The 23,276-nt window shown below is 40.8% G+C and overlaps 1 protein-coding gene across 4 annotated transcripts in view; it reads right to left on the bottom strand.

Annotated features, from left to right (window-relative positions):
• The window catches only part of TBATA (thymus, brain and testes associated), a 692,576-nt gene that overhangs the window by 303,248 nt on the left and 366,052 nt on the right, over nucleotides 1–23,276 (bottom strand). For all 4 annotated transcript variants that reach the window (XM_044056960.1, XM_044056961.1, XM_044056963.1 and 1 more), the window contains one exon: nucleotides 10,074–10,130. In XM_044056960.1, the coding sequence (XP_043912895.1) occupies nucleotides 10,074–10,130 (57 nt within the window). The remainder of the gene's footprint in view (nucleotides 1–10,073; nucleotides 10,131–23,276) is intronic.

The following is a 23,276-nucleotide window of genomic DNA, read 5'->3' as shown; positions in this document are numbered from 1 at the left end:
CTCAAGTCACTCCACAATAAGTACAAATATGACTCTGTCATTATCCATGCTGGAGTGAATGACTTGAGACGTACCTCCCTGGACTACATGAAAAGAGACATGGAAGAGCTCTTGGATCAAGTGACCCAGGCAGATATGACCCTAGCCCTGAGTAGCATCCTGCCTTCACCCAGAATGATACCACAGTATAAGGACAAAATGATTGACTTCAACAATTGGCTAAGCTTCTGGTGTCATACAAAGGGGATCCAGTATTTGTCTGCCTGGGAAGACATGATCGACAAACCACAATGCTTTGCCAGAGATGGTCTGCACCTGTCATCCCTGGGATTCAGGTTACTGACTAAAGCTCTTGCCACCCCTATAGTGCCTTTTTTAGGCAAGGTTCAAAGGATAAAACCACCACCGTAACAGATACAAGCATGCAAAATCTGAAGGTAATGCTACTCAATGCTAGAAGTCTAAACCTCAAAATGCACACTCTCGAGGCACTCCTAAAAATGGAGAACATCGATATCTGTGCAGTGACTGAGACCTGGTTCAAGGCTCCAGAGAGCACCCCTGCAATACCAGGCTACTATTCTTACCACACTTTTCGGCCAGAAAACCAAGACCGAAACACTAAAGGTTGAGGAGTGTGCATATTCACCAAGGATATTCACACCTCCAGGCTAGTTGCCCAACACAATGCATCTGAAATTCTCCAGGTGCAACTAACACTAGTTAAGAATGCAATCCAAATTGTAGCTTGCTACAGATCCCCCACCATACCCCAAGATTCTCACTACACCTTCCTAAACATACTGGAAAATATTAAGATACAACCAAACACCCTAATACTGGGTGATTTCAACTACCCTGCCATTAATTGGGAAAACTACTCAGGTACCAACTCCTTTTCCCAACGGTTGTTGGAATTTATAAATTCCAATGCCCTGGATCAACTAATCCATTGTCCCACCAGGGGCTCCAATATCCTAGACCTGGTCATTACCAACATGGGAGACAGATGCTCCACAACAGTGGTCACCCCCTTATTGGTCAGGTCTGACCATAAGCAAATCACCCCTGACATCCACATCCCACCCCCACCCCCCAGTAAGGAAACCTCCTTAAAAAACTTCTCCAAAGCCAACTTCATGCTACTGAAGTCAGAAGTGACAAAATGCACAACACCCACGCAGACGGGATCTGGAAGTTCGACTGCAGAATCCTACACTAAGGCACTGTACGAGCACATCCACTTGTGCATGAATCGTGCCATTCCAAATAGAACCAAGATGATCTTCTCCAAAAAAAGAAAGCCAGTCTGGTGGTCCCCTGCTATAAACAAACTATATAACAGAAGGAAGAAACTGTTGCAGAAAAGAGGAAAATCCTAGTATGCAAAAAACTCCCTCACCAGCCTCAGTAAGAAACTGAGATCCCTCATAAAATCCTCAAAAGCTATTACGAAAATAAAATTGCCAAAGATTCCAAAGACAACCACAATGCATTCTATAGTTATGTCAAGAATCTAAATGGCAATGCTCAGATCTGCTCTGAGCTACAACAGAATGGCATTAAATATACTGATCCCAAGGATATTGCCAATATCCTGGTAGATCAATTTAGTGCCAACTTCACCCCCCTCTCACCCCCTAAAGGGCTCATCTCAATACCAAAAGATTGCCAAATTCCGATAATCACAGCCACACAGGTAGAAATAGCATTCTCCAAAGCTAAGAATACAGCATCCATGGGACCAGATGACATCCCAGGCTGTGTACTACATGAACTACAAAATGAACTGGCACCCCACCTAAGTGTCCTGTTTAATCATAGCCTCACCTCAGGCTTCGTGCCCACTGAGTGGCGCACAGCTACAGTTATCCCGCTCCACAAGGGAGGATCCACCTTGGATCCTGGGAACTACCATCCCATCAGTCTGACAAGCCTGATTTGCAAGGGCATGGAACGCATTATCATGGAACTTATAAACAAAGACATTGGCAACCTTCAAACACTGGACCCCACCCAGTTTGGGTTTGTGAAGGGCCGATCTTGTCTCCTGAATCTGATTGACTTCTTCAAATCAGTCTCCAGAGCTGTGGACGAGGGTAAGGCGGTCCACACAGCCTATCTGGACCTCGCCAAGGCCTTCAACACCATCCCCCACTCTGGAATCATAGATAAACTTACTAAGCTGGGCATAAATCCCTATGTCACTCGATGGGTTGCCAACTGGCTTACTGACAGAACACAGACTGTAAAAGTAGCAGACTCCAAATCCATCTCCAGACAAGTGACAAGTGGAGTACCTCAGGATTCAGTCCTGGGACCACTCTTGTTTGGCATCTACTTCTCTGAAGTACAAGCCAACACTAAGGGACTCTGGCTAACAAAGTTTGCAGATGACTGCAAACTGGGAGCCGTTATAGAATCCCCAAATGATGTGGATATTCTACAAAAGGGCCTTACAGAAACAGATGCCTGGTGCCAGAGCCATGGGCTCAAGCTTAATGCCAAGAAATGTATAGTTATCCCCTTTGGAAAAAAACATGTACCCATGAACTACCACATAGGTGGCAGGACACTAAACATTGAAAGTGTGATGAGAGACTTAGGGACACAAGTGGACAGTGGTCTCATTTTCGATAACCACATTGCCGCAACAGTCAGGAAATCCTTCTATGTGGCACACCTCATCACTAAGGGCTTTTCATCCAGAAAAAAAGTGGTCATTGTCCCACTGTACTCATTCTTCATTAGACCCATTATAGAGTATAATGCCCCATTTGGTATGTACCTCACAAGACATCTGCAACAGCTGGAAAGGCCACAGAAATACCTCACTAAAAGAATCACAGGCCTAAAGCAGATGCCATATGCTGACCGTCTAAAAAAACTCCAGCTATACTCTGTGGCATATCGTCTACTCAGAGGCAATCTGCTTAACATACAAGGTCATGTCAAACCCTGAGCTGTTGGACATGCTCCATTTAAAGAAATCCCAATCCCTCAGAGCCACACGCTCCAGGGATCTAAACCTTATCATCACAATGAACAAAACATGCTGGAGGGATATGTTCCTGACCCAGAGACTCCCCATACTCTGGAATAGACTGCCCATACATGTCAAGCAGAGCGCCTCATTGGCCCTCTTCAAAAGGAACCTTGATTATTGGATGGGAGATAGGAAATTCACCCCAGGGATCATGTCAGTCACCCTGCTAGACAGGGGCCCAGAGAAGTAAATATTGTGGGAAGAAATTTCCAAGGAATTGTTATGGCTAGGCTTGTATAGGCCTTAGGGCCTATAGCCTAGTACCAACCTATGAACCTATGAACATACTGATTAAGGATAGCCTTGAAATAACCTTTCTCCGTCTTATTCAAAACCTCAATAAAGACCTCATTCACAATTGAGTTAGGATAACCTCTTCTCAAAAATATTTCCTTCAACAGTTTACATTCATTTAAAAATGCATCAAAAGAGGTAACCATTTGGGCAACCCTAACCAGCTGACCTTTTACCACCCCCTTCTTTTGCTTATAAGGATGACCACTATTAAAGTGAAGGAAACTATTCGAATATGTCTTTTTACGAAAGATTTCGGCTTGAAAAACCTTCCTGGACCTATTCTTAACTAGTTTAACATCCAATTATGCTATTTAATTCTCATTGAAACTACAAGTAAAATGTAGAAATTGTGTCTAGTTGTTCATAAAATCTAAAAATTCTATAATCTTATCACGTGGACCCACCCAAAAAATAAAAATGTCATCCAAAAACGGATGCACATTCTACAGTATTCATAATAAACTGAGTTCAGTAAATATTTTTTCTCCCACTGGAGCATGACAATGTTCACATAGAGCCCCCCACATGGTGAACCCATGGCAACCCCATTTTTCTGGAGAAAGTATTCATTGTTAAAAAATATAAAACAGTTCATCAATACCACCTCCAACAATTGTTCATATATGTTAACCCTAGGTTGAGGAACACCCTTTTCACATAGAAATTCACAAAACCATTCAAAACCAAGCTCATGGGGTATCACTGTGTATAGGTCTTTGACATCCATGGTAATAAAAAAGGCCTGAATCAATATAGTCCAGCTTGTTGATTCTTTCAAGAAAGTCCCAGGAGTCTCTACATAAATTTTCTGTTGTTAAAAGTGATTTCAACCTGATAGCCAAGAATCTGGCCAATGGATATGTTATAGACCCACGACCATCAACAACTGGTCTCATGGGGGGATCAAATAAACACTTGTGAATTTTTGGCAAACCAAACAAACATAGTATTTTTGGATAAGAGGTAGATAAAAAGTTGAATTCATCAGTTGTAATAGAACCTTCAATAAATAAGTCATTTAAGACATTACGAATCTTCTTATATGAAACATTCAACTCATTCAAAGAGCTCTTCACATAAGCATCTCCCAATAAGACATCCATCATACTCTGATTATAATCCACCTTGTCCATTATGACCACCCCACCCCCTTTATCCGGTTTAATAATTCTAATATCAACATTAGATCTCAGATTACTGAGGCATTCTATTTAATTAATATTTAAATTAGTAATATGACCATCATTTCTTAAATTCCTTATATCAATTTCACATAACTTTTCGAATATTTGTAGAGGCAGGTGGACAGGTGGATTATAAGTACTGGAAATGTGCAGGGGATAACTTACATATTCATCAGATTTAAACAAAATATTAAAATTCAGCTTTCTTACATAGTGTTTCAAGTTAATCAACGTGTTTGATAAATCAAAATTCTTTTCTTGGCCAAATGTTACACCCTTAGATAACAGGTCACATATTGTTACATTCAGGGAGGAAAAGTTAAGCACATTAAAATCACCAGTTTTATTCTTCACAATAACACAGGACTTTAATTCACCATCATTAATTATCTCCTGCCCTGGTAACCCCCTCTCCAGTTCTCCCTTCAATTCACGGTGTACCCCCCTCAACCCCTGTTCGTAGTGTGGGCCCCTTGACCTGGGGGTTCCCTGTTGTATCTCTGTTGGAGGCGTTCGGACCTCCTCATTGATGGAAATTGTTCCTCTTCTAAAAAAGTAGTGTCATCTGGTTCAACATAACCAACATTACCATCATTAAATTCATTCGGTGCCACCCAATTCTGTGACCTTGGGGGTTCAAGGTATGCTTTCTTTTCATTGTATTGACTCCTATCCCTTTCAAGCTTTCTTATTTTTCTGTTTTTAATAATATTAATTTGGTGCTCAATTGATTTTAAAAACTCTATTATAATCAAATAAATTGTCCAAATGAGCTCTGTCCCCTGTAATTACCTTATCCATTTCAGTAGCATCATTAATTAAACCAGTCAACAAACTCTTATTGTGTTTAACCACAGTGTCCATATACTCAAATCCATGTTTATCAAACATGTTTATCAATTCCTTATGCAAGGGCAAGTTAGCAGTTAAAGCAGGTGGAAATCTCCACATTCGTAGACCCTTTGGTACAGTCTTAGTTTTCAAACATTCTTTAAAGTATGAGTTTTCTATTCGTACTTTCTTTATTTTCAGTAAGTTGTGGTCTAGTTTCTGTAGTTTAGTGCTGTAATCAGCAGTACTTACAGTATTTACTGGTGTCAGCCTAAGGTTTTCCTGCAGCCATTCACCAACACAAAAAACTTCATTGTATCCCATACAATTATTCCGGGTATTTGAAGCATTATAACCTTCCCCTGGAGGTCGATTAACTGTCCCAGTCATCCCATGCTCTGAACAAGGGTTTTCATTAGATAAATAATAAAAGTACATGATTTTGTTGTGTGATTCACTAGCACTGCATAGAACTTCCATAGCAGCAGACAAATATAACTCTCAGGTTTGATTAACAAATCTGATGTAGATAAATCATGAACACAATCCATAACCAGTCCGATCTACTTTCATCTCCTGATGATTAATCCCATTTTTAGAACAGGTTTAAGAGGAACCATAGAATTCAGACCTCTTATTTTTTAAGAGTCACTGTTTGCACTTAATAAGTGCTAATTGGGCGAACATAATATTTTATTCTAGTGGAATTTATATCTATGTCTTATGAGTAGCTAAATCGAACTTATATTTCCCATAGAGATATCTCCTGCACACATTAAGAAGTTACTGCTTGCACTAAAAAGTGTTGTTTGGCCAATCAAAGCATTGCCTTTTTGCTTAACTCTCATTTATATGTTATATGTAGGTGAAGCTGAAAATGAATTATGTACTCCCTCCATAGACATGCCATATATTTTAGCTGGATACTACAAATGAAATCCTATGTGTAGTCATACTTAATCTAAAGTTCATCCTTCACAGAGATACATATTTATATATATATATTTTTTCTGTGAATATTAAGAAGTCATTGCATGCACTTACCAAGTGCTGCTTGGGCATTCAGAGTGTTGCCTTTTTGCATAAATGTTATGTTTTATGTGTAGTTGCAGTTGCAATCGATTTATATATATATATACATTTTTTTACAGGACATTTCTCATATTTTAGCTGGACATTAGTCTCAGATGGTTTGCTGCCTATTGGTTGAGGTCCAGAAAGTGCTGCCCTTGTAGGACAAATAGTGATTTTATTTCATTGGATCAATCAGAAGGTGTAGCCAGTATAGGTCTGGCTTAGATATGTAAATGAGTTTTAGATGACTTGTTGCCTATTGGTTGAACCTTAGAAAATGCTGCCCTGATAGGGTGAACAATGACTTTGTCTCATTGGGTCAATCAGAAGGTATGCCAATATAGGTCTGGCTTACATATGTAAATGGGTCTTTGAAGGCTTGCTGCCTATTGGTTGAGCTTCAAAAAGTGTTGCTCTGATAGGGTAACTAATGATTTTATTCTATTGCATTAATCAGAAGGTGTGCCCTGTAATTATATGATTTGATTGGTTGATGTTCTTTTAAATAAGAAGGGAGGGCTGCAGGAAGTCAGGATTAAAGAAGGCTATATGCTAAAAGCGCTTATTGGGTTTTGCTAGCTCTCGCTCCATTTATTGTTTTTTATCTACACCTTTTTTATATTTTTCATTACATTTTTGGTTTTAACAGTGTCTTAGCTGTGAAGGTACACTTGAGCTTGTTTTTTATTATCTTAGTAATGAAATGTGCCACATAGAAGGACTTTCTGTCCACAGTGGCAATGTGGTGGTCAAAAGAGAGGTTGCAGTCAACCTGTATTCCCAGGTCTCTTATAAAACCTTCTGAGTTCAGTGGACTACCATCAATGTGGTAATTCATGGGAACTGGGTTTTTCCCAAAGGGGATGATGACACATGTTTTGGCATTGAGCTTAAGGTCATGGTTCTGACAACAGTCATTAGTCTCAGAGAGGCCTTTCTGTAGGTTGTCAACATCACTTGGAGAGTTAATAATGGCTCCCAACTTACAATTGTCTGTGAACTTTGTCAGCCAGAGTCCCTTCATGTTGGCCTGGACTTCAGAGAAGTAGATACCAAACAGGAGGAGACCCATGACTAATCCCGGTGGGACTCCACTCGTGACTGGTTAGCAGTCCGATTTGGAGTCAGCTACTTTCACACTGTGGGTTCTATCTGGGAGCCAGTTTGCAACCCACCTAGTGATATAGGGGTTGATGCCTAGCTTAGTGATTTTTTTCTATGATTCCTGAATGGGGAATGGTATAAAAAGCTTTGGCCAGCTCAAAGGTAGGCTGTATGGACCACCTTGCCTTCATCCACAGCTCTGGTGACTGACTGAAAGAAGTCGACCAAGTTCAGCAGGCATGATCTGCCCTTCACAAAACCAAACTGTGTAGGATCCAGAGTTTGGAGATTCCCTGTATCCTTGTTTATTAGGTCCAGAGTTTGGAGATTCCCGATATCCTTGTTTATTTGGTCCATGATGATGATTTCCATAGCTTTGCATACCAGACGTGTCAGGCTAATGGGGTGATAGTTCCCAGGGTCTGTAGTCACTCCTCCTTTGTGGAGAGGGATGACTATAGCAGTGCGCCATTTGGTAGGGACAAAGCCTGAGGTGAGTCTGTGATTGAACAGGGTACACAGGTGAGGTGCCAGTTCACTCTGTAGTTCATGTAGAACACAGCTAGGGATATTGTCAGGTCCCATAGAAGCTGTATTCTTGGCCTTGGACAATGCAGCTTTAACCTGTGCTGCAGTAATACTGGGTGCCTGGCATTGTGATTGGTCCTTTGGTTGGGGGAGAGAGGGGTAAAGATGGCACTGAATCTGTTGGCCAATATATTGGCAATATCTGTTGACTCGGTATAGGAGGTACCATTGTGCAGTAGCTCAGAGCAAATCTGGGTATTGCTGGGTAGGTAAGCGACATACTTGGCTACTGGTATGATATATTCATCTGGGAAAATATCTGCAATAGTGTTGTAATTTTAAGCTTTAGTAGGATACATAGACACACTAAAATCATAATGTAAATACAGCAATGACTGGAAATTACACTTAAAAATCATGGGTATAATTCCAAGATTTAATTTCGTGAAAATGGAATTTAACTTTTTTTAAGAACTGTGTCCCTGCAATAGATGAGAGTGTTGTGTACGACTGTGTGTGTGTGTGTGTGTGTGTGTGTGTGTGTGTGTGTGTGTGTGTGCGTGTGTGTGTGTGTGTGTGTGTGTGTGTGTGTGTGTGTGTGTGTGTGTGTGTGTGTGTGTGTGTGTGTATGTGTGTGTGTGTGCATGCGTATATGCACACATGCACTAACATGGTTTGATGCTTTATTCTGGATGGTTCTACGGCCTTTTGTCCAGTAACTGATAGGACAAGTTCCAATTGCCCCTCTGATCCTGAATTGGTTTAAACGGTAATCAGAGAAGGAATACATGAATGAATTAATAGCGCTTGAGACTGTGTTTGCATGTTAGCAGTTACAAAAGTTTAGGGCTGCCACTTAACTATTCTTTCAACTAGGGGTTGTCCAAGTAGCTAAACATGTTAATTTTTGATCTTTGAATACTCGCTACTGCCTTGCTAAGATGTATGATGTTACCTTAACCATGTGTATGACAGAGAGATATTGCTGATGTAGTTTGGCAGGTAGTGCAGATGATTAAGGCTATGATCTGTTAACGAGTTACTTCCTGTGGTACAGGGTTTGATTCCCATAGCCTTTATCTGTCTACAGTATGACCATGTGCAAGTCACTTAACCAATGGGACGACTGGGAATTTCGTCTAGGGTCCTTCATAGTCTAGTGGACTGCATGCCTAGTAACAACCTATGAATTAGTCATGTAGGCTAAAATCCCTGTCCCTCTACTCTGTTTCATACAGACTCCTCAGAGGTGACCTCTGTCTGGCATACAAGGTGATCTTGTACCTCACCTTGATGGGACTGCTGCATATCCGTAAGTCAAGCTCCACTCGAATAACACAGACACACAGCCTCAACCTGGTCTGTGACACCAATAGGACTTTCTGGAGGGACAGATTTGTGTCTCAGAGGCTCCCCCATCTATGGAATAGACTCCCTCTCCACATCAAGCAGAGTACCTCTTTACCCCTTTTTAAGTGCAATCTGGATAACTGGATGGAAATAGGAAATGCATCCCTTGGATTCCACCCATGTCCCTGCTGGACAGGGGCATCGGGTGCCGATTTGTCTATGCATGGGTTAAACTCTTGGCTAGGCTTATAAGGGCCTCAGGGCCAATAGCCTAGTAATTTCCTATGATCCTATGTTTTTCAATTAATGGATAACAATGTTGCAGACATCTAGTACTCGTAGTTAAAGTAATCTGGTTAGTGAAATGTCAGTGGGACTAGGATTATCTACAGGTTAAGACTGAGAACAACAGAAGGGCAGAAATAACATTATGTTGTGCGTTTTCTTCTTAGCACAGACTGTGTCTGCAAACTAGCTTCAGTACCAATATAGCTACTTGGTTTTTAAGTGTATAAATAAAAAAATATGTGAAATTCATTCCTTTGTGTCTTCTGCAGTAAGATTAATACTGATGATTACTAACTACTCATTACCAAAAGCCATGGCTTGATAATATTGGTGTTCAGATAAATTCATTAAGTATAGGAAGGACTACTTACTGTTCTTTATGAATATTCATATTATTTTCAGAGGTGTGGGCTGCCATATTGATGTATCTGAAAAGAAAAGAGAATAGAATGAGTACAACAGGACAATGGATGGCGAATCGCAAATTCACTCCTGGGGATAACGCCAATATCCCTTATGGACAGGGGAGATTTGTAAGATGCTCAATGCACAGGCACAAATCCATACCATCCTCTTGACCCTTGGGATCACATATTGGGTAAAACCATGTTATATTGGCTAAGCTTGTAAGGGCCCTTAAGCTGTTAGCCAAGTGATCTCTTATGAACCCGTGAACCTTTTCTAGTCTACATTCATGTTGGCGTCTGCATTAAAATAATGATTATAAGGTGTTTAGGAGCAGGATTGTACAAAATAATCCAGTTAAATCACATTTTAATCAACTTACTTTAACAAAAAATGCTGATCACAGAAACCACATTGTTAGATTTTAGAGACAGGGAAAAAGGACTTTACTAGGTGTTCAGTATTCTATGATCGTTGTTTAATATTCACTGTATAATTTTATGATCTGACTTTATTTATCCTGTATGTCAATTCTAGTATTTCTTACTGGACTTCCTGTCATAATATTATGTAGATTATTAACTTTACTACGTGGGTTGGAGCTTTTCTCCCCGGGCCTCCACTGAAAATGGGATTCATGCCCAGTCGGACATTCCCGGTAAAGAAATGCCAAATAAAATAAATAAATATTTTGATTTTGCTTGAAAACCATCTTTAAGGTTCAAAAGGCAGAATTCCCAGGCATAGTACATGGTGCACAGGGCGAGTGCACAGGAACATGCATATGGAAGTATTTATTTCTAGTTGACAGACAGAAGAGTAACAGTGCTGTACAGGTAATTCATTGGTGCACAGTTTGCTTCTTATTGGTGCATGAAACCTAAACAGCTGAGCAGCTTAACCTATGTAACTGTGATAGTGTAATTCATAGCTACTGAAAACATGTATTAAGGGTGTCAAATGATGTAACATTATAATGCAACTACAGAAGGTCACTACATGACCACTTGAGTCACGAGGCTACTCTGACAGCAATCCTAGCACAAGATAGCCATGAAAAGCATGCACAGCTCTGTCTGCTTATATAAGTTTTGAATAAAACTGTGTCGTAATAGAATTAGCAAAGACTGGAAATTACACTTACAATAATGCATCAATAATCCCATGATAACATTGTGGAGGTGCAGGCTAGTTTTTTACATAAACAAGGCAACAGTTTCTTCTAAAACAGTACAATTACTCTCTTCTGCATTGGCAATAAGCAGGAATAAAACAGGTCTTTGCAGAGTAGTCCAGTAAGATTTTTCCTAATTCAGAGTAACACTTTTCTTACTAACTTACCAGTTCTTACCAATATCCAGGCCTCCACTCTAAACAAACTGCAACAGACTTACCATAAATTAGCCAGATTCATTACTAACTCCCCATACAACTCACACCACTGCATTTCTTTAAACTCTCTTCAATGGCTTGAACTTCCCCAGTTTCTGCTATCTTATCAATTTCATATGGTACACTCTATTCTTTATATACCCTCCTTCTGTCCATTTCTATCTTCCTTAGTCTCCATCTACATCCCATCCCGGACCCTCCGTACCTTTAACCAACAACTACTTGATATCTACCACCCAAAAAGGTCAGTAGGCAAACTACTCTACAAACACTCCCTTGCCCATGCTTGGAACAAACTTCCCCTTGACTTACGTTCAATCTGCCACACCTCACACTTTAAAAGTGAACTAAAAGCTTATTTTTTCAATTCAAGAACCTGCCCTTGCCATGACCCTACCTAGTCTTCCTTCCCTTTATGTACCCTCAAAAGGACCATACTTAGTACCTCATTACACCTCTCTCTCCAATGTGTCTGCTATGCATTTGCACAATTTTATACAAACAAAAAATGTTTATTGTTGACTTATTGAACTATATCAATGTAAAATTGTAACTTAGCTTCTTTTTAATGCAACTTTAAATTTATGCATGTATCCCAACATATGTGAATCGTTTTGCTATAACTGCTATTATATCAATATTGTTTAAAATTGTACTTGTTTTAAAATGTATTACTGGAGCTTTTCTCCTTGGGTCTCCACTGAAAATGGGCCACAAGCCCAGATGGACAAACCCGGTTAACAAATGTCAATAAATAAATAAATAAAACACACAAAACCAATCCTCCAGGCAGCCATTTGCAATATAAGAGAGATTAGCTTCTTTCGCGTTTGGTAGGGTTGCAGCTGCCTTTCATGTAGCATTTAATTACATAACAGGTTCTATTAAGTGAATCATATAGGAATCTTCTCTGTCCTCTCAGCCTCATACAAAAACAGTATCTGACTACTAAAAGCAAGAATTCTATGCATTGCTTTTATACATCGTATTTCTATCAGTTTCAAAGCATTATGTATTATTTACAATGTTTACCATATTTTACCTCACTGTGGGACACCACTCTGGCAAGAACCAGCAAACTATGTTGTAGTAACCCCCACAGAAACGGAAAACGTTGAGTCCAAGTAAATGGCCCAAGACACGACATTTGCATCAAGGTGGGATGAGCCTGGTACGTGGTTCACCATGAATTTAAAGGGCTGCAAAGAAAGTATTCATACATTTTTTTTATTTGATTTTTTTATTTTAACATTTGTTGACATTTGTTTTCAGCGGAGGCCCGGGGAGAAATGCTCCAGAATGCTCCATAGGTTTTTGTGTTTCCATCCTGCTATATATTTAGCCATAACAGTGGGGAAAGATTCATAGCCAATTTACATTCTTAGCCAAGAATGTAAAATGTTAATTAGAGTAGTGCCCACTGGGATGTCAAGCAGTTCCTTTCAGTAGTAGAAAACCTGGTTTCTACTCTGCTCAAATGACGGCTGAAAAAATACATTGGATGTTCTTCCCCATCAAATGTCTGTGATATCACTGCCCTAGGCCTAACTATAATATATATTAGTACGCACTGTAATAGGCTGCTGAAGTCTGGAAAAGCTACACCAGGTATAAAACGCTGTAGTCTCTGCCACTAGTCTCTATTTCAATTTAAGAGACCACCTCCCCTTAGTCATATCTCTAACAGGCCAAACTATTGAGGCAAAACTGGGTGGAAATTTTTGATAAGTGTCCACTAGCCCCAAGAATGTCTTTACATGCTTCATAGTGCCTGGAATAGGATAGTTTCACACTGCTTCAAGTTTTTATTTTTCCCAGGGATTAACAATTTCTCCTACTGATGACATACTCTGACTATTTTACCTCTTGTCATGTTTAATGTGATCTTGGAAGCATTTGACAGCTGGCCTGGGTAGTCACAGAAAATCTAGTAGAGTCTGTACATTAGATGTGAGCTCTGTCATTTGAGTGTGTTATTACATCACATAGATATGTGGAGACTTGCTTGATATGGTGCTTTTGGACTTTAATCATTGATGTTTGACAAGATGTAGGAACACCATGTAACCCAAAAGAAAGGACCGTACCTCCCAGCTTTTTAGTCATTACAAAACCTGGTTGTTCCATCAGGCTTTAGGACAAAGACTCCTTTCTGACAACCCCCCCCCCCATTCTCCCATATTAAACATTTTTGCTGTTTCTTTTTTGCAGCCGTTCTCTGTCAATCCAGTACTCTGTAAGATCTTAACTTAATCTTCTTCCTGGAATTGTCTCAATATGGTGATGAATCAAGTATGTCCAGCCAGGTAGTTCTGAAAACATTTCTTTGTTTCTTCATAGGTTCATAGGTTGGTACTAGGCTATCGGCTCTAGGGCCTATACAAGCCTAGCCATAACAATTCCCTGGCTATTTCTTCTCACACTATTTACTTCCTTGGACCCCTGTCTAGCAGGGCAACTGACGTGATCCCCGGGGTGAATTTCCTTTCTCCCATCCAATCGTCAAGGTTCCTTTTGAAGAGGGCCAAAGAGCCGCTCTGTTTGACATGTATGGGCAGTCTATTCCAGAGTCTGGGGAGTCTCTGGGTCAGGAACCTATCCCTCCAGCATGTTTGGTTTATTGTGATGACAAGGTTTAGATCCCTGGACTGTGTGGCTCTGAGGGATTGGGATTTCTTTAAGTGTAGCATGTCCAACAGCTCTGGGTTTGACATGGCCTTGTATGTTAAGCAGAGATTGCCTCTGAGTAGACGATATGTGACAGAGTATAGCTGGAGTTTTTTAAAGCAGTCAGCATAGGGCATCTGCTTTAGGCCTATGATTCTTTTAGTGAGGTATTTCTGCGGCCTTTCCAGTTGTTGCAGATGTCTTGAGAGGTACATACCAAATGGGGCATTGTATTCTATAATGGGTCTAATGAGGGATGAGTACAGTGGGACAATGACCTCCTTTTTTCTGGATGAAAAGCCCTTAGTGATGAGGTGTGCCACATAGAAGGATTTCCTGACTGTTGTGGCAATGTGGTTATCGAAGGTGAGACCACTGCCACCTGTGACCCTAAGTCTCTTATCACATTTTCGATGTTTAGTGCACTGCCACCTATGTGGTAATTCATGGGTACATGTTTTTTCCCAAAGGGGATAACTATACATTTCTTGACATAGAGCTTGGGCCCATTGCTCTGGCACCAAGCATCTGTTTCTGTAAGGCCCTTTTGTAGAGTATCCACATCATTTGGGGATTCATAATGTCTCCCAGTTTGCAGTCATCTGTGAACTTTGTTAGCCAGAGTTCCGTAGTGTTGGCCTGTACTTCAGAGAAGTAAATGCCAAACAAGAGCTGCCCCAGGACTGAACCCTCACTTGTCTGGAGCTGGTCTTTGAGTCAGCTACTTTTACAGTGTGGGTTCTGTCAGCAAGCCAGTTGGCAACCCATCAAGTGACAGAGGGATTAATGCTAAGCTTAGTAAGTTTATCTATGATTCCAGAGTGGGGGATGGTGTCAAAGGTCTTGGCAAGGTCCAGATAGGCTGTGTGGACCGCCTTACCCTCATCCACAGCTCTGGAGACTGATTCGAAGAAGTCAATCAGGTTCAGGAGACAAGATCAGCCATTCACAAACCCAAACTGGGTGGGATCCAGTGTTTGAAGGTTGCCAATGTCTTTATTTATAAGTTCCATGATAATACGTTCCATGGCCTTGCAGATCACGCTCGTCAGACTGATGTTGTGATAGTTCCAGGGATCAAAGGTGGATCCCCCCTTGTGGAGTGGGATAACTGTAACTGTGCACCACTCAGTGGGCATGAAGCCTGAGGTGAGGCTATGATTAAACATGACACTTAGGTGTGGTGTCAGTTCATTTTGTAGTTCATGTAGTACACAGCCTGGGATGTCGTCTGGTCCCATGGATGCTGTATTCTTAGCTTTGCAGAGTGCGTTTTTTAACTGTGTGGTCATTATTACTAGCATTTGGCAATCTTCTGGTATTGAGATGGGCCGTTTAGGGGGTGAGAGGGGGGTGAAGTTGGCACTGAATCGATTTGCCAGGATATTGGCAATACCCTTGGGATCAGTACATTTAATGCCATTCTGTTGTAGCTCATAGCAAATCTGAGCATTGCCATTTAGATTCTTGACATAGTTATAGAATACCTTGTGGTTCTCTTTGGAATCTTTGGCAATTTTATTTTCGTAACTAGCTTTGGAGGATTTTATGAGGGATCTCAGCTTCTTACCGAGGCTGGTTAGGGAGTTTTTTGCATCCTGGGATTTTCCTCTTTTCTGCAACAGTTTCTTCCTTTTGTTTAAAGTTTGTTTATGGCAGGGGACCACCAGATTGGCTTCCTTTTTTTGGAGGAGAGCATCTTTGATCTACTTGGGATGGCACGATTCATGCATGAGTGGATGTGCTCATACAGTGCCTTAGTGTAGGACTCAGCAGTCAAACTTTCAGTTCCTGTCTGCACGGGTGTCATGAAGTTTGTAACTTCTGACTTGAGTAGCATGAAGTTGGCTTTGGAGACATTTTTTATGGAGGTTTCCTTACTGGGGGGTGGGGTTGGGATGTGGATGTTAAGGGTGATTAGCTTATGGTCTGACCTGACCAATGAGGGGGTGACCACAGGTGTGGAGCATTGATTTCCCATATTGGTAATGACCAGGTCTAGGATATTGGAGCCCCTGGTGGGACTATGGATTAGTTGATCCAGGGCGTTGGAATTTATGAATTCCAACAACCGTTGGGCAAAGGTGTTGGTACATGAGTAGTTTTCCCAGTTAATGACTGGGTAGTTGAAATCACCCAGTATTAGGGTGTTTGGTTGTATCTTAATATTTTCCAGTATGCTTAGAATGGTGTAGTGAGAATCTTGGGGCATGGTGGGGGATCAATAGCAAGCTGCAATTTGGATTGCAGTCTTACCTAGTGTTAGTTGCACCTGGAGAATTTCAGATGCATTGTGTTGGGCAACTAGCCTGGTGGTGTGGATATCCTTGGTGAATATGGACACTCCTCCACCTTTAGTGTTTTGATCCCGGTTTGGTGGCCGAAAAGTGTGGAGTTGTAGCCTGGTATTGCAGGTGTGCACTCCGGAGCCTTGAACCAGGTCTCAGTCACTGCACAGATATCAATGTTCTCCATTTTTAGGAGTGCTTCGAGAGAGTGCATTTTGAGGTTTAGACTTCTAGCACTGAGTAGCATTACCTTCAGATTTTGTATGCTTGCACCTGTTACGGTGGTGGTTTTGTCCTTTGAACTTTGCCTAAAAAAGGCACTATATGGGTGGCAGGAGCCTTAGCCACTAACCTGAATTACAGGGGCGACAGGTGCAGACCATCACTGGCAAAGCATTGTAGTCTATCAATCATGTTGTCCCAGGCAGACAGATACTGGATCCCCTTTGAATGACACCAGAAGCTTAGCCAATTATTGAAGTCAGTCATATTGTCCTTATATTGTGGTATCATTCTGAGTGAAGGCAGGATGCTTCTCAGGGCTAAGGTCATACCTGCCTGGGCCACATGATTTGAGAGCTCTTCCATGTCTCTTTTCATGTAGTCCAGGGAGGTACGTCTCAAGTTATTCACTCCAACACAGAGAATGACAGAGTCATATTTGTACTTGTTGTGGAGTGACTTGAGTGCATGAGTTATGTGGCAGATCCTGGCACCAGACAGGCAGCTGACTGTAATTTTCTCCTTGTTCAGCCTGGTGAGTGGGACATCAGTGTGACTGACTATAGAGTCACTTATGACTAAAGTGTTAGGTACTTTGTCTTGCCTTAGGTGCTGTTGCTGGGTGGCACACTGGTGTTGTGAGCTATGTGACACTTCGGTTGTGATTGGTATTTGTTTGCGTTTCAGCTTTGGAGGTCCTTATTGCTTGGGCAAGTTACAGTTAAGGGCCTCTGCATATCTGAATTTAGTGTTGCTATGAGTGGGTGTTGGTGGTGTGGGTTTAGAAGGGCTATGTGTTGCTTGAGGTGTAGTGCAGGTGTTAACCTTCTCCTCTTGACTGTCTAGCATAATCTTGGTTGGAGAGAGCTTTGCTTCCAGTTTGGAAAAATAAGTGCATCTCTCACAGGTTGTAGTATTGGGTGGTAGGAGGAGATGGTTATCTGTGTACATGAGGCAATTGCTGCATTGCCCCATTATGCCCAGATTCACCAGATGGACAGGAGAAATCACTGGAAGCTGACGCTTGGACATGCCTGGTTTGGTGCTTTTTTTGTAATGTACAGGAGCTGTTTTCCCATACCTTAGCAAGGTACTTTGCAATTAAAGGCTGTTTAGTGCCTATGATTAATTTCTCCTTATTAACCAGGAGAGTTGAGTGCTTGTATTAGTTTAAGGCTTCCTAGTGCTTTCCAGCAGGAATTAGAGCAAGTAATAGTCACAGGGATGCTTAAAGGTAAGATGAAAAAAAATGGTTTATCCTAAACACTGCAGTGTACACTAGAGAAGTTAGATGTGAAAGTAGGTAACTTAAGGTTTACCTGTCTAAAAAGTTAAGTTTTAGTGGAGAGTCACTATTTTTAAAACAGCAAGATAGATTGGGGTGGTCACTTTTGTATTCTGGTTCTATGGAATACAGTAGGATGCTGTGAAGTGGGGGGGGGGGGGTGATTTCACAAAATGATAATTTTGGCTTATTCACACAAGCCAGTGAAAGCAGAGAGGTAATGACTACCTTTCTTCCTTGTTTCAGTGACTTAGATATTACATTAACTACCTGAACTTCAGGACTAGAGGACATATGAGCCATTGCTGATAATCTAACTACAGATGTTTGTGCTTCCTTCCATGGGTTTATGGCATTAATGTCTATTTTTATGACTTTGTTAACTGGAGTAAAGCAGTAATAACAACTGACCAATTTCAGTCTAAGCCCAGGTAAAGTTACAAAGCATGAAGACATACAATGTAAACTTTAGTGGCAAATAATACTACAGAGAGAACATTGCAAGCCAGAGAGCTACAGTTCAAAGTAAAGAGAACATTGCAGTTATTACGCTGTAAGAGTTAAGGAGAGCACTGCAGAATACACAGTCAATAATCATATGAAGCAATATATAACAATAAGCAATTGCTGGATAGATGTTTCTGTAGGTTAAACAAGTAGAGTTACAGGCTGTTGTGATTGGGCCCAAACCTCTCAGCTGTCTCTATTTTCGAGAAATGTTCCTATTTCCAGCCCTGATTTATCCCTACACAGGGGGGCCCTATTTTAGGCTGATTTCCTCCTTCATACAATTTTTTTGAATCCCCGTCATCAAATGTAATTTTGAAGCTATACAATACAAAGAAAACTGAGCAACATACAGTGGTAATAATAATTTAAAGAAAGAGGACACTCATCTTATAGTTCCCTTTTTCTTAAAAAAAAAAAAAAAAAAAAAAAAAAAAAGTGTGGTAGAATTTTGCCATACAGTTCATGAAGGACTACAGATTTTACAGTCTCTTTCATAATGTGCTTATATCTTCATTATTTTTGTCACAGTTTTTTAAACGTGTTTCTGAGTAGTATCCCAGTATCCCACTGGAGAGTTAAGTGCTAATTAATATTCAACTTTTATGCTAATTAGATGCCCAGATTTTTTTTTTTTTTTTGTTTTTTTATTGAATGTTCCTACTTTTCAAGGCCCTTTGCTCCTATTTTGATGCCTGCAGGTTGAAAGAATTTGGGCAACAAGAAGGGTATGTAATGTTTTTGGACAAATGGCACTGACATTTGCCTGCTTTTCTAAGGTGAGTTTTTAACTGTGGTTGAAATTATGAGCATAAAGATGACTGTTTAAGATGGGAGGAGAGGGATTCCCATAGTTTGGGACCAAGGATAGAGAATCTGTAATCTGCATAGTGAAGCTTGATGTTGGAAGCTTGCAACATGGTATGACTTCTCAGGTTGTAGGAGAGGAGAAATCGAACTAGATTAACTGCCAGGGAGGAGTGTTCCAATTATGTACAAGTTTGACAAGTTGAGAGCCTATCAGATGGTGAGTTCCTTGATTGACTGGGAGCTTTTTAGCATTTTCTAGTGTTTTGCAGTTGCGTTCAGTTTTCCCCAATCCTCTCACCGAAATAATGTGCACATAAATTAAGAAGCAAACGAAATTTCTTATTAGATCTGATGAATTCAGTCAGCAAAAGTGCTTATCCCTTAAACAAAACATTTTAAACGATGACTAAAAGTATAAGAATTTTTATTCTGCTGCATACTTCTGACACGATAAAACAATAACTACCATCTGTTTAGATAAAAGAAGGCTTGGGGCATCCAACAGCTGTTACAACAACTAACCCTAGATCAAACATGTACCTGTGATTAAAAGTAGCACAAGGCTCCAACAGCTGTTAGATCAGCTAATTCAAGATAGAGCAGGTAGAAGGATCCAACAGCTGTTTAAAAAGGACACAAAAAACAGTGCAAGACCCCCACAGCTGGTAACAGCTAAATGCTGAAAGATCTGACCAACAGCTGTTATAACAGCTGCCTTGAGTTACTGACTCTTAATGGCTTCCCCAAACTGTGCCTGAAGGTGTTCAGTATTTGGAGAAAGTGTGATGAGCCTATATATTCTCTTTTTGACTGTATGACTCTTTTTGAGGATGATGCCATCAAGGGTAGGCTATACTCTAATTAAGAGAAGAATACTTCGGCCTACAGCCATTCGGTTGTTTTGGAGAGAAAGGGATAGATTTTGTTGGCCTAGAATAGTAAAGTGTTGATCTTTGTCCTTGTGTTGTCTACATGGGAGGTGGGATTTAGTGAGGGGTCTAACCAGATGCCTAAAATGCCTAGATATTTAAATGTATTGCTATTTCCTTTGCTAGTTTGTTTATGGTCAGTCATTTGGTGATGAGATTACTGAAGATGTTTTATTTCCTCTAAAGAGTATGCTTTTCTATTTTGGAGAAGTTAAGTATGAGATGTTCATTGTTACAAGCTTAGCCAAAGTTCCCTATTCAAAAGTTCCATCCAGCTCAAGGAGGGCTAATAAGTTCATAGGTAAGTATTGGGCCAGTTGCCCTTGTGGGCCATTTTAAGCCCAGCCAGTTTCCCATTTGGTGCTTGAATTAACCTATCCCATTTGGTTAGAGACTATCCTTAGCCATCCCATAGAAGATAATTTTATATTACCCTAATGAGAATAGCTGGGATCTTACAATAGATCATTTGAGAGGACTCATGCATGGGATAAAGCTTTTAGGAGCTGCAATGTCCTTTAGTAGTACAGGGGGCAGACCTGGGGTAACGTTTCTGTTTCCCATTCATAGATTCAAGTTGCACTTGAATATGGACAGTGATGAGCTTTGTCTTATGTAGATGGTGAGTCTATTCTTTAGGCCTCGTATCCTTTTAGTAAGGTATCCCTGTGGATGTTCCAGTTGTTGCATTGTCTGGACAGATACATGACAAAGGGGGCATTATACTCAATGATTAACCTAATGAGGACTGAGAAAAGGGGGACAATGCCATCTCTATATCTGGACACAATCCCTTTGGGAAGATAACTATTGCTGAGTTCAAAAAAACAGTTTTACTGAGTAAGAGTTTCTCTACCAGTGCAGCAGAATTTTCAGTGTCCTTAAAATCACTTTGAAACACCTGCTTTTAAAAAGAAACATGGAAAGTCTTTATAAATTTATCAACAATTACCATTTCTAAAATTGCATTTGTAATATGTTGACCCTCACAATCTAGTCACAATTTAAGTACACATTTTAGATCACAAAACTGAGACCTTGCCATTTTGTTAGCAGATAATTTCCAGCTATAAAACATTGCAACTTCTTTCTCAAAGGTAAAACCAGCTGACAATGCTTTCTTTAAATTCTCATAAACCTTATGGTCTGTTCCATGTCTATATCCATGAAGGCTTTTAAACTCTGCTCAGTGAGATGAGTTGAGAAAATCCTAGCTCAGTCATTCTAGTCCCATTCCTCTTGGTGGGTACGCAATTTAAAGACTAACAGATATCTCTTGAGACTAGCTGGCATAATGGTTAATGTCTTCACCTCCCATGAACAAAGTACAATGTTCGATTCTAACTTCTGGCCAATGCCTGTTTGAAGTTTGCATGTTCTCTCTGTGCCTCTATGGGTACCCCCGCCTGAAAAACATGCTGAGTTTTTCACCTCAAACTTGCCCAGGAATGGAGCTCTTAACAGCAGTACAGACTCTACATGGCGTCATATGGGGGAAGAGTTGCATAGACAAACTGCTTTAGGCATCTACTGTGATGCATAGTATCCTTGAGATAGGAGAGCATTGATCACAGACTGTGCATCATGGCAGGGCTAGCTGCTTGGCATGGTAAAATATGTCTGTAGGTGATTTGGTCATGAGCATGGATATTTGCTGATGATAAGTGGGTTGAGGACCCCATCCTACTCTGAACTACACCACACCAGGAACCCATGCTAACAGTGAGAGGGGTGTATGTACCGCTACTGGCCAGTGTATGTCTGCTATAAAGCCCAGTAGCCCTGGCCAATTAGCTACTAGCCAGATGGGTCCAGTTGCTCAGCTTGGGTTACTTAGGATAGCTCTGTTGAGCGAAAACTGGACATAAAATAAACCAACCTGCTAAATATGAACTAAGAATTGCTGCACTCAGTGTAGGTTCACTAACAAGACACAGCTTGGAAATGTATGACATGATGGTATGGAGGAGGTTGGACATCTTATGTAATCCAGAAGACAAGGTGGAAGGGCAGTGTAGCAAAGCCTCTTGGCTTGGGATTCAGAGTCTACTACTCTGGAGGAAGACAGGCTAGAAATGGTGAGGGAGAGGCTTCAGAAGGCAGTGGGGGTGGCTATGATTATAGAATTAGTGACAGACTCATGGCAATTAGACTCCAGTTTAAGGATAAAGCAGTGTTCATAATCTCAGCCTGTGCTCCACAGCAGGGTTGTGATAGTGTGGAAAAGAGTGCATTCAGGAAGCAGTTGCAGGACTTAACAGATAAAGGAGGACAACATGAGTTGGTGTTGATAATGGGGGACCTAAACGCACATATTGGTACAAGCAGAAAATGATACGAGGATTGCCTGGTTCCATATGGGGGGGGGGAGGGTGACTGGAATAGAGAAGGAAAGGTCATTCTAGACTTCTGTCTGGCAAATGACCACTATATAATTCAGCAAAAGAGACAATCACAAAATTGCATACAAGAGTGGCCAACATGCAACTCAGGTAGACTTCCTTATAGTAAGAAAAGGTCACTTGGATAGAATCAGTAATTGCAAGGTCATTCTCAGTGAAACAGTTAAACAGCATAAACCACTGACTGCCACAGTTGGCTACAAGCAATGGTCAGAGAAGGCTCTTAGGTCAACACAGACCAGGCTGAAGACCTGGAAATTGACTAGAGAGAAAGCAACATATTTCAAGGAATTACTTGGGGCTCTAGCACCTCAAGAAGAAGAGAAAATAGGTGGACTTGAAGGAGACTGGTAGCTCCTGAAAGCAGCATGGGTGAGGACTACAGAACAGACATGCAGCTGAGCCAAGTATGGAAATAATGAACCTAAGGAAGCTGGTGGTGGAATGCAGAAGTCCAGCAAGTCATCAAAAGAAAGAAAGAGTGCAAGAGAAAGATGGAGCAGGATAGGAAAGAATACTGGTTGGCTAACACAAATGATAAGAAAGGAGTTGCAATAGCAAAGAACAAGGCATCAGATGCACTCTATGAGCTTCTGGAATTTCAAAGTGAGATAGTAGTGACTCACTAGATGGCACAAAGAAACTATATTAGGCTGCAAGGCAAAGA

This window comes from Protopterus annectens, chromosome 14.part0 (genome assembly GCF_019279795.1).
Source record: "Protopterus annectens isolate FY-2018-M chromosome 14.part0, PAN1.0, whole genome shotgun sequence".
Taxonomy (NCBI): Eukaryota; Metazoa; Chordata; order Ceratodontiformes; family Protopteridae; genus Protopterus; species Protopterus annectens.
This window is presented reverse-complemented; position numbering and strand designations above follow the sequence as displayed.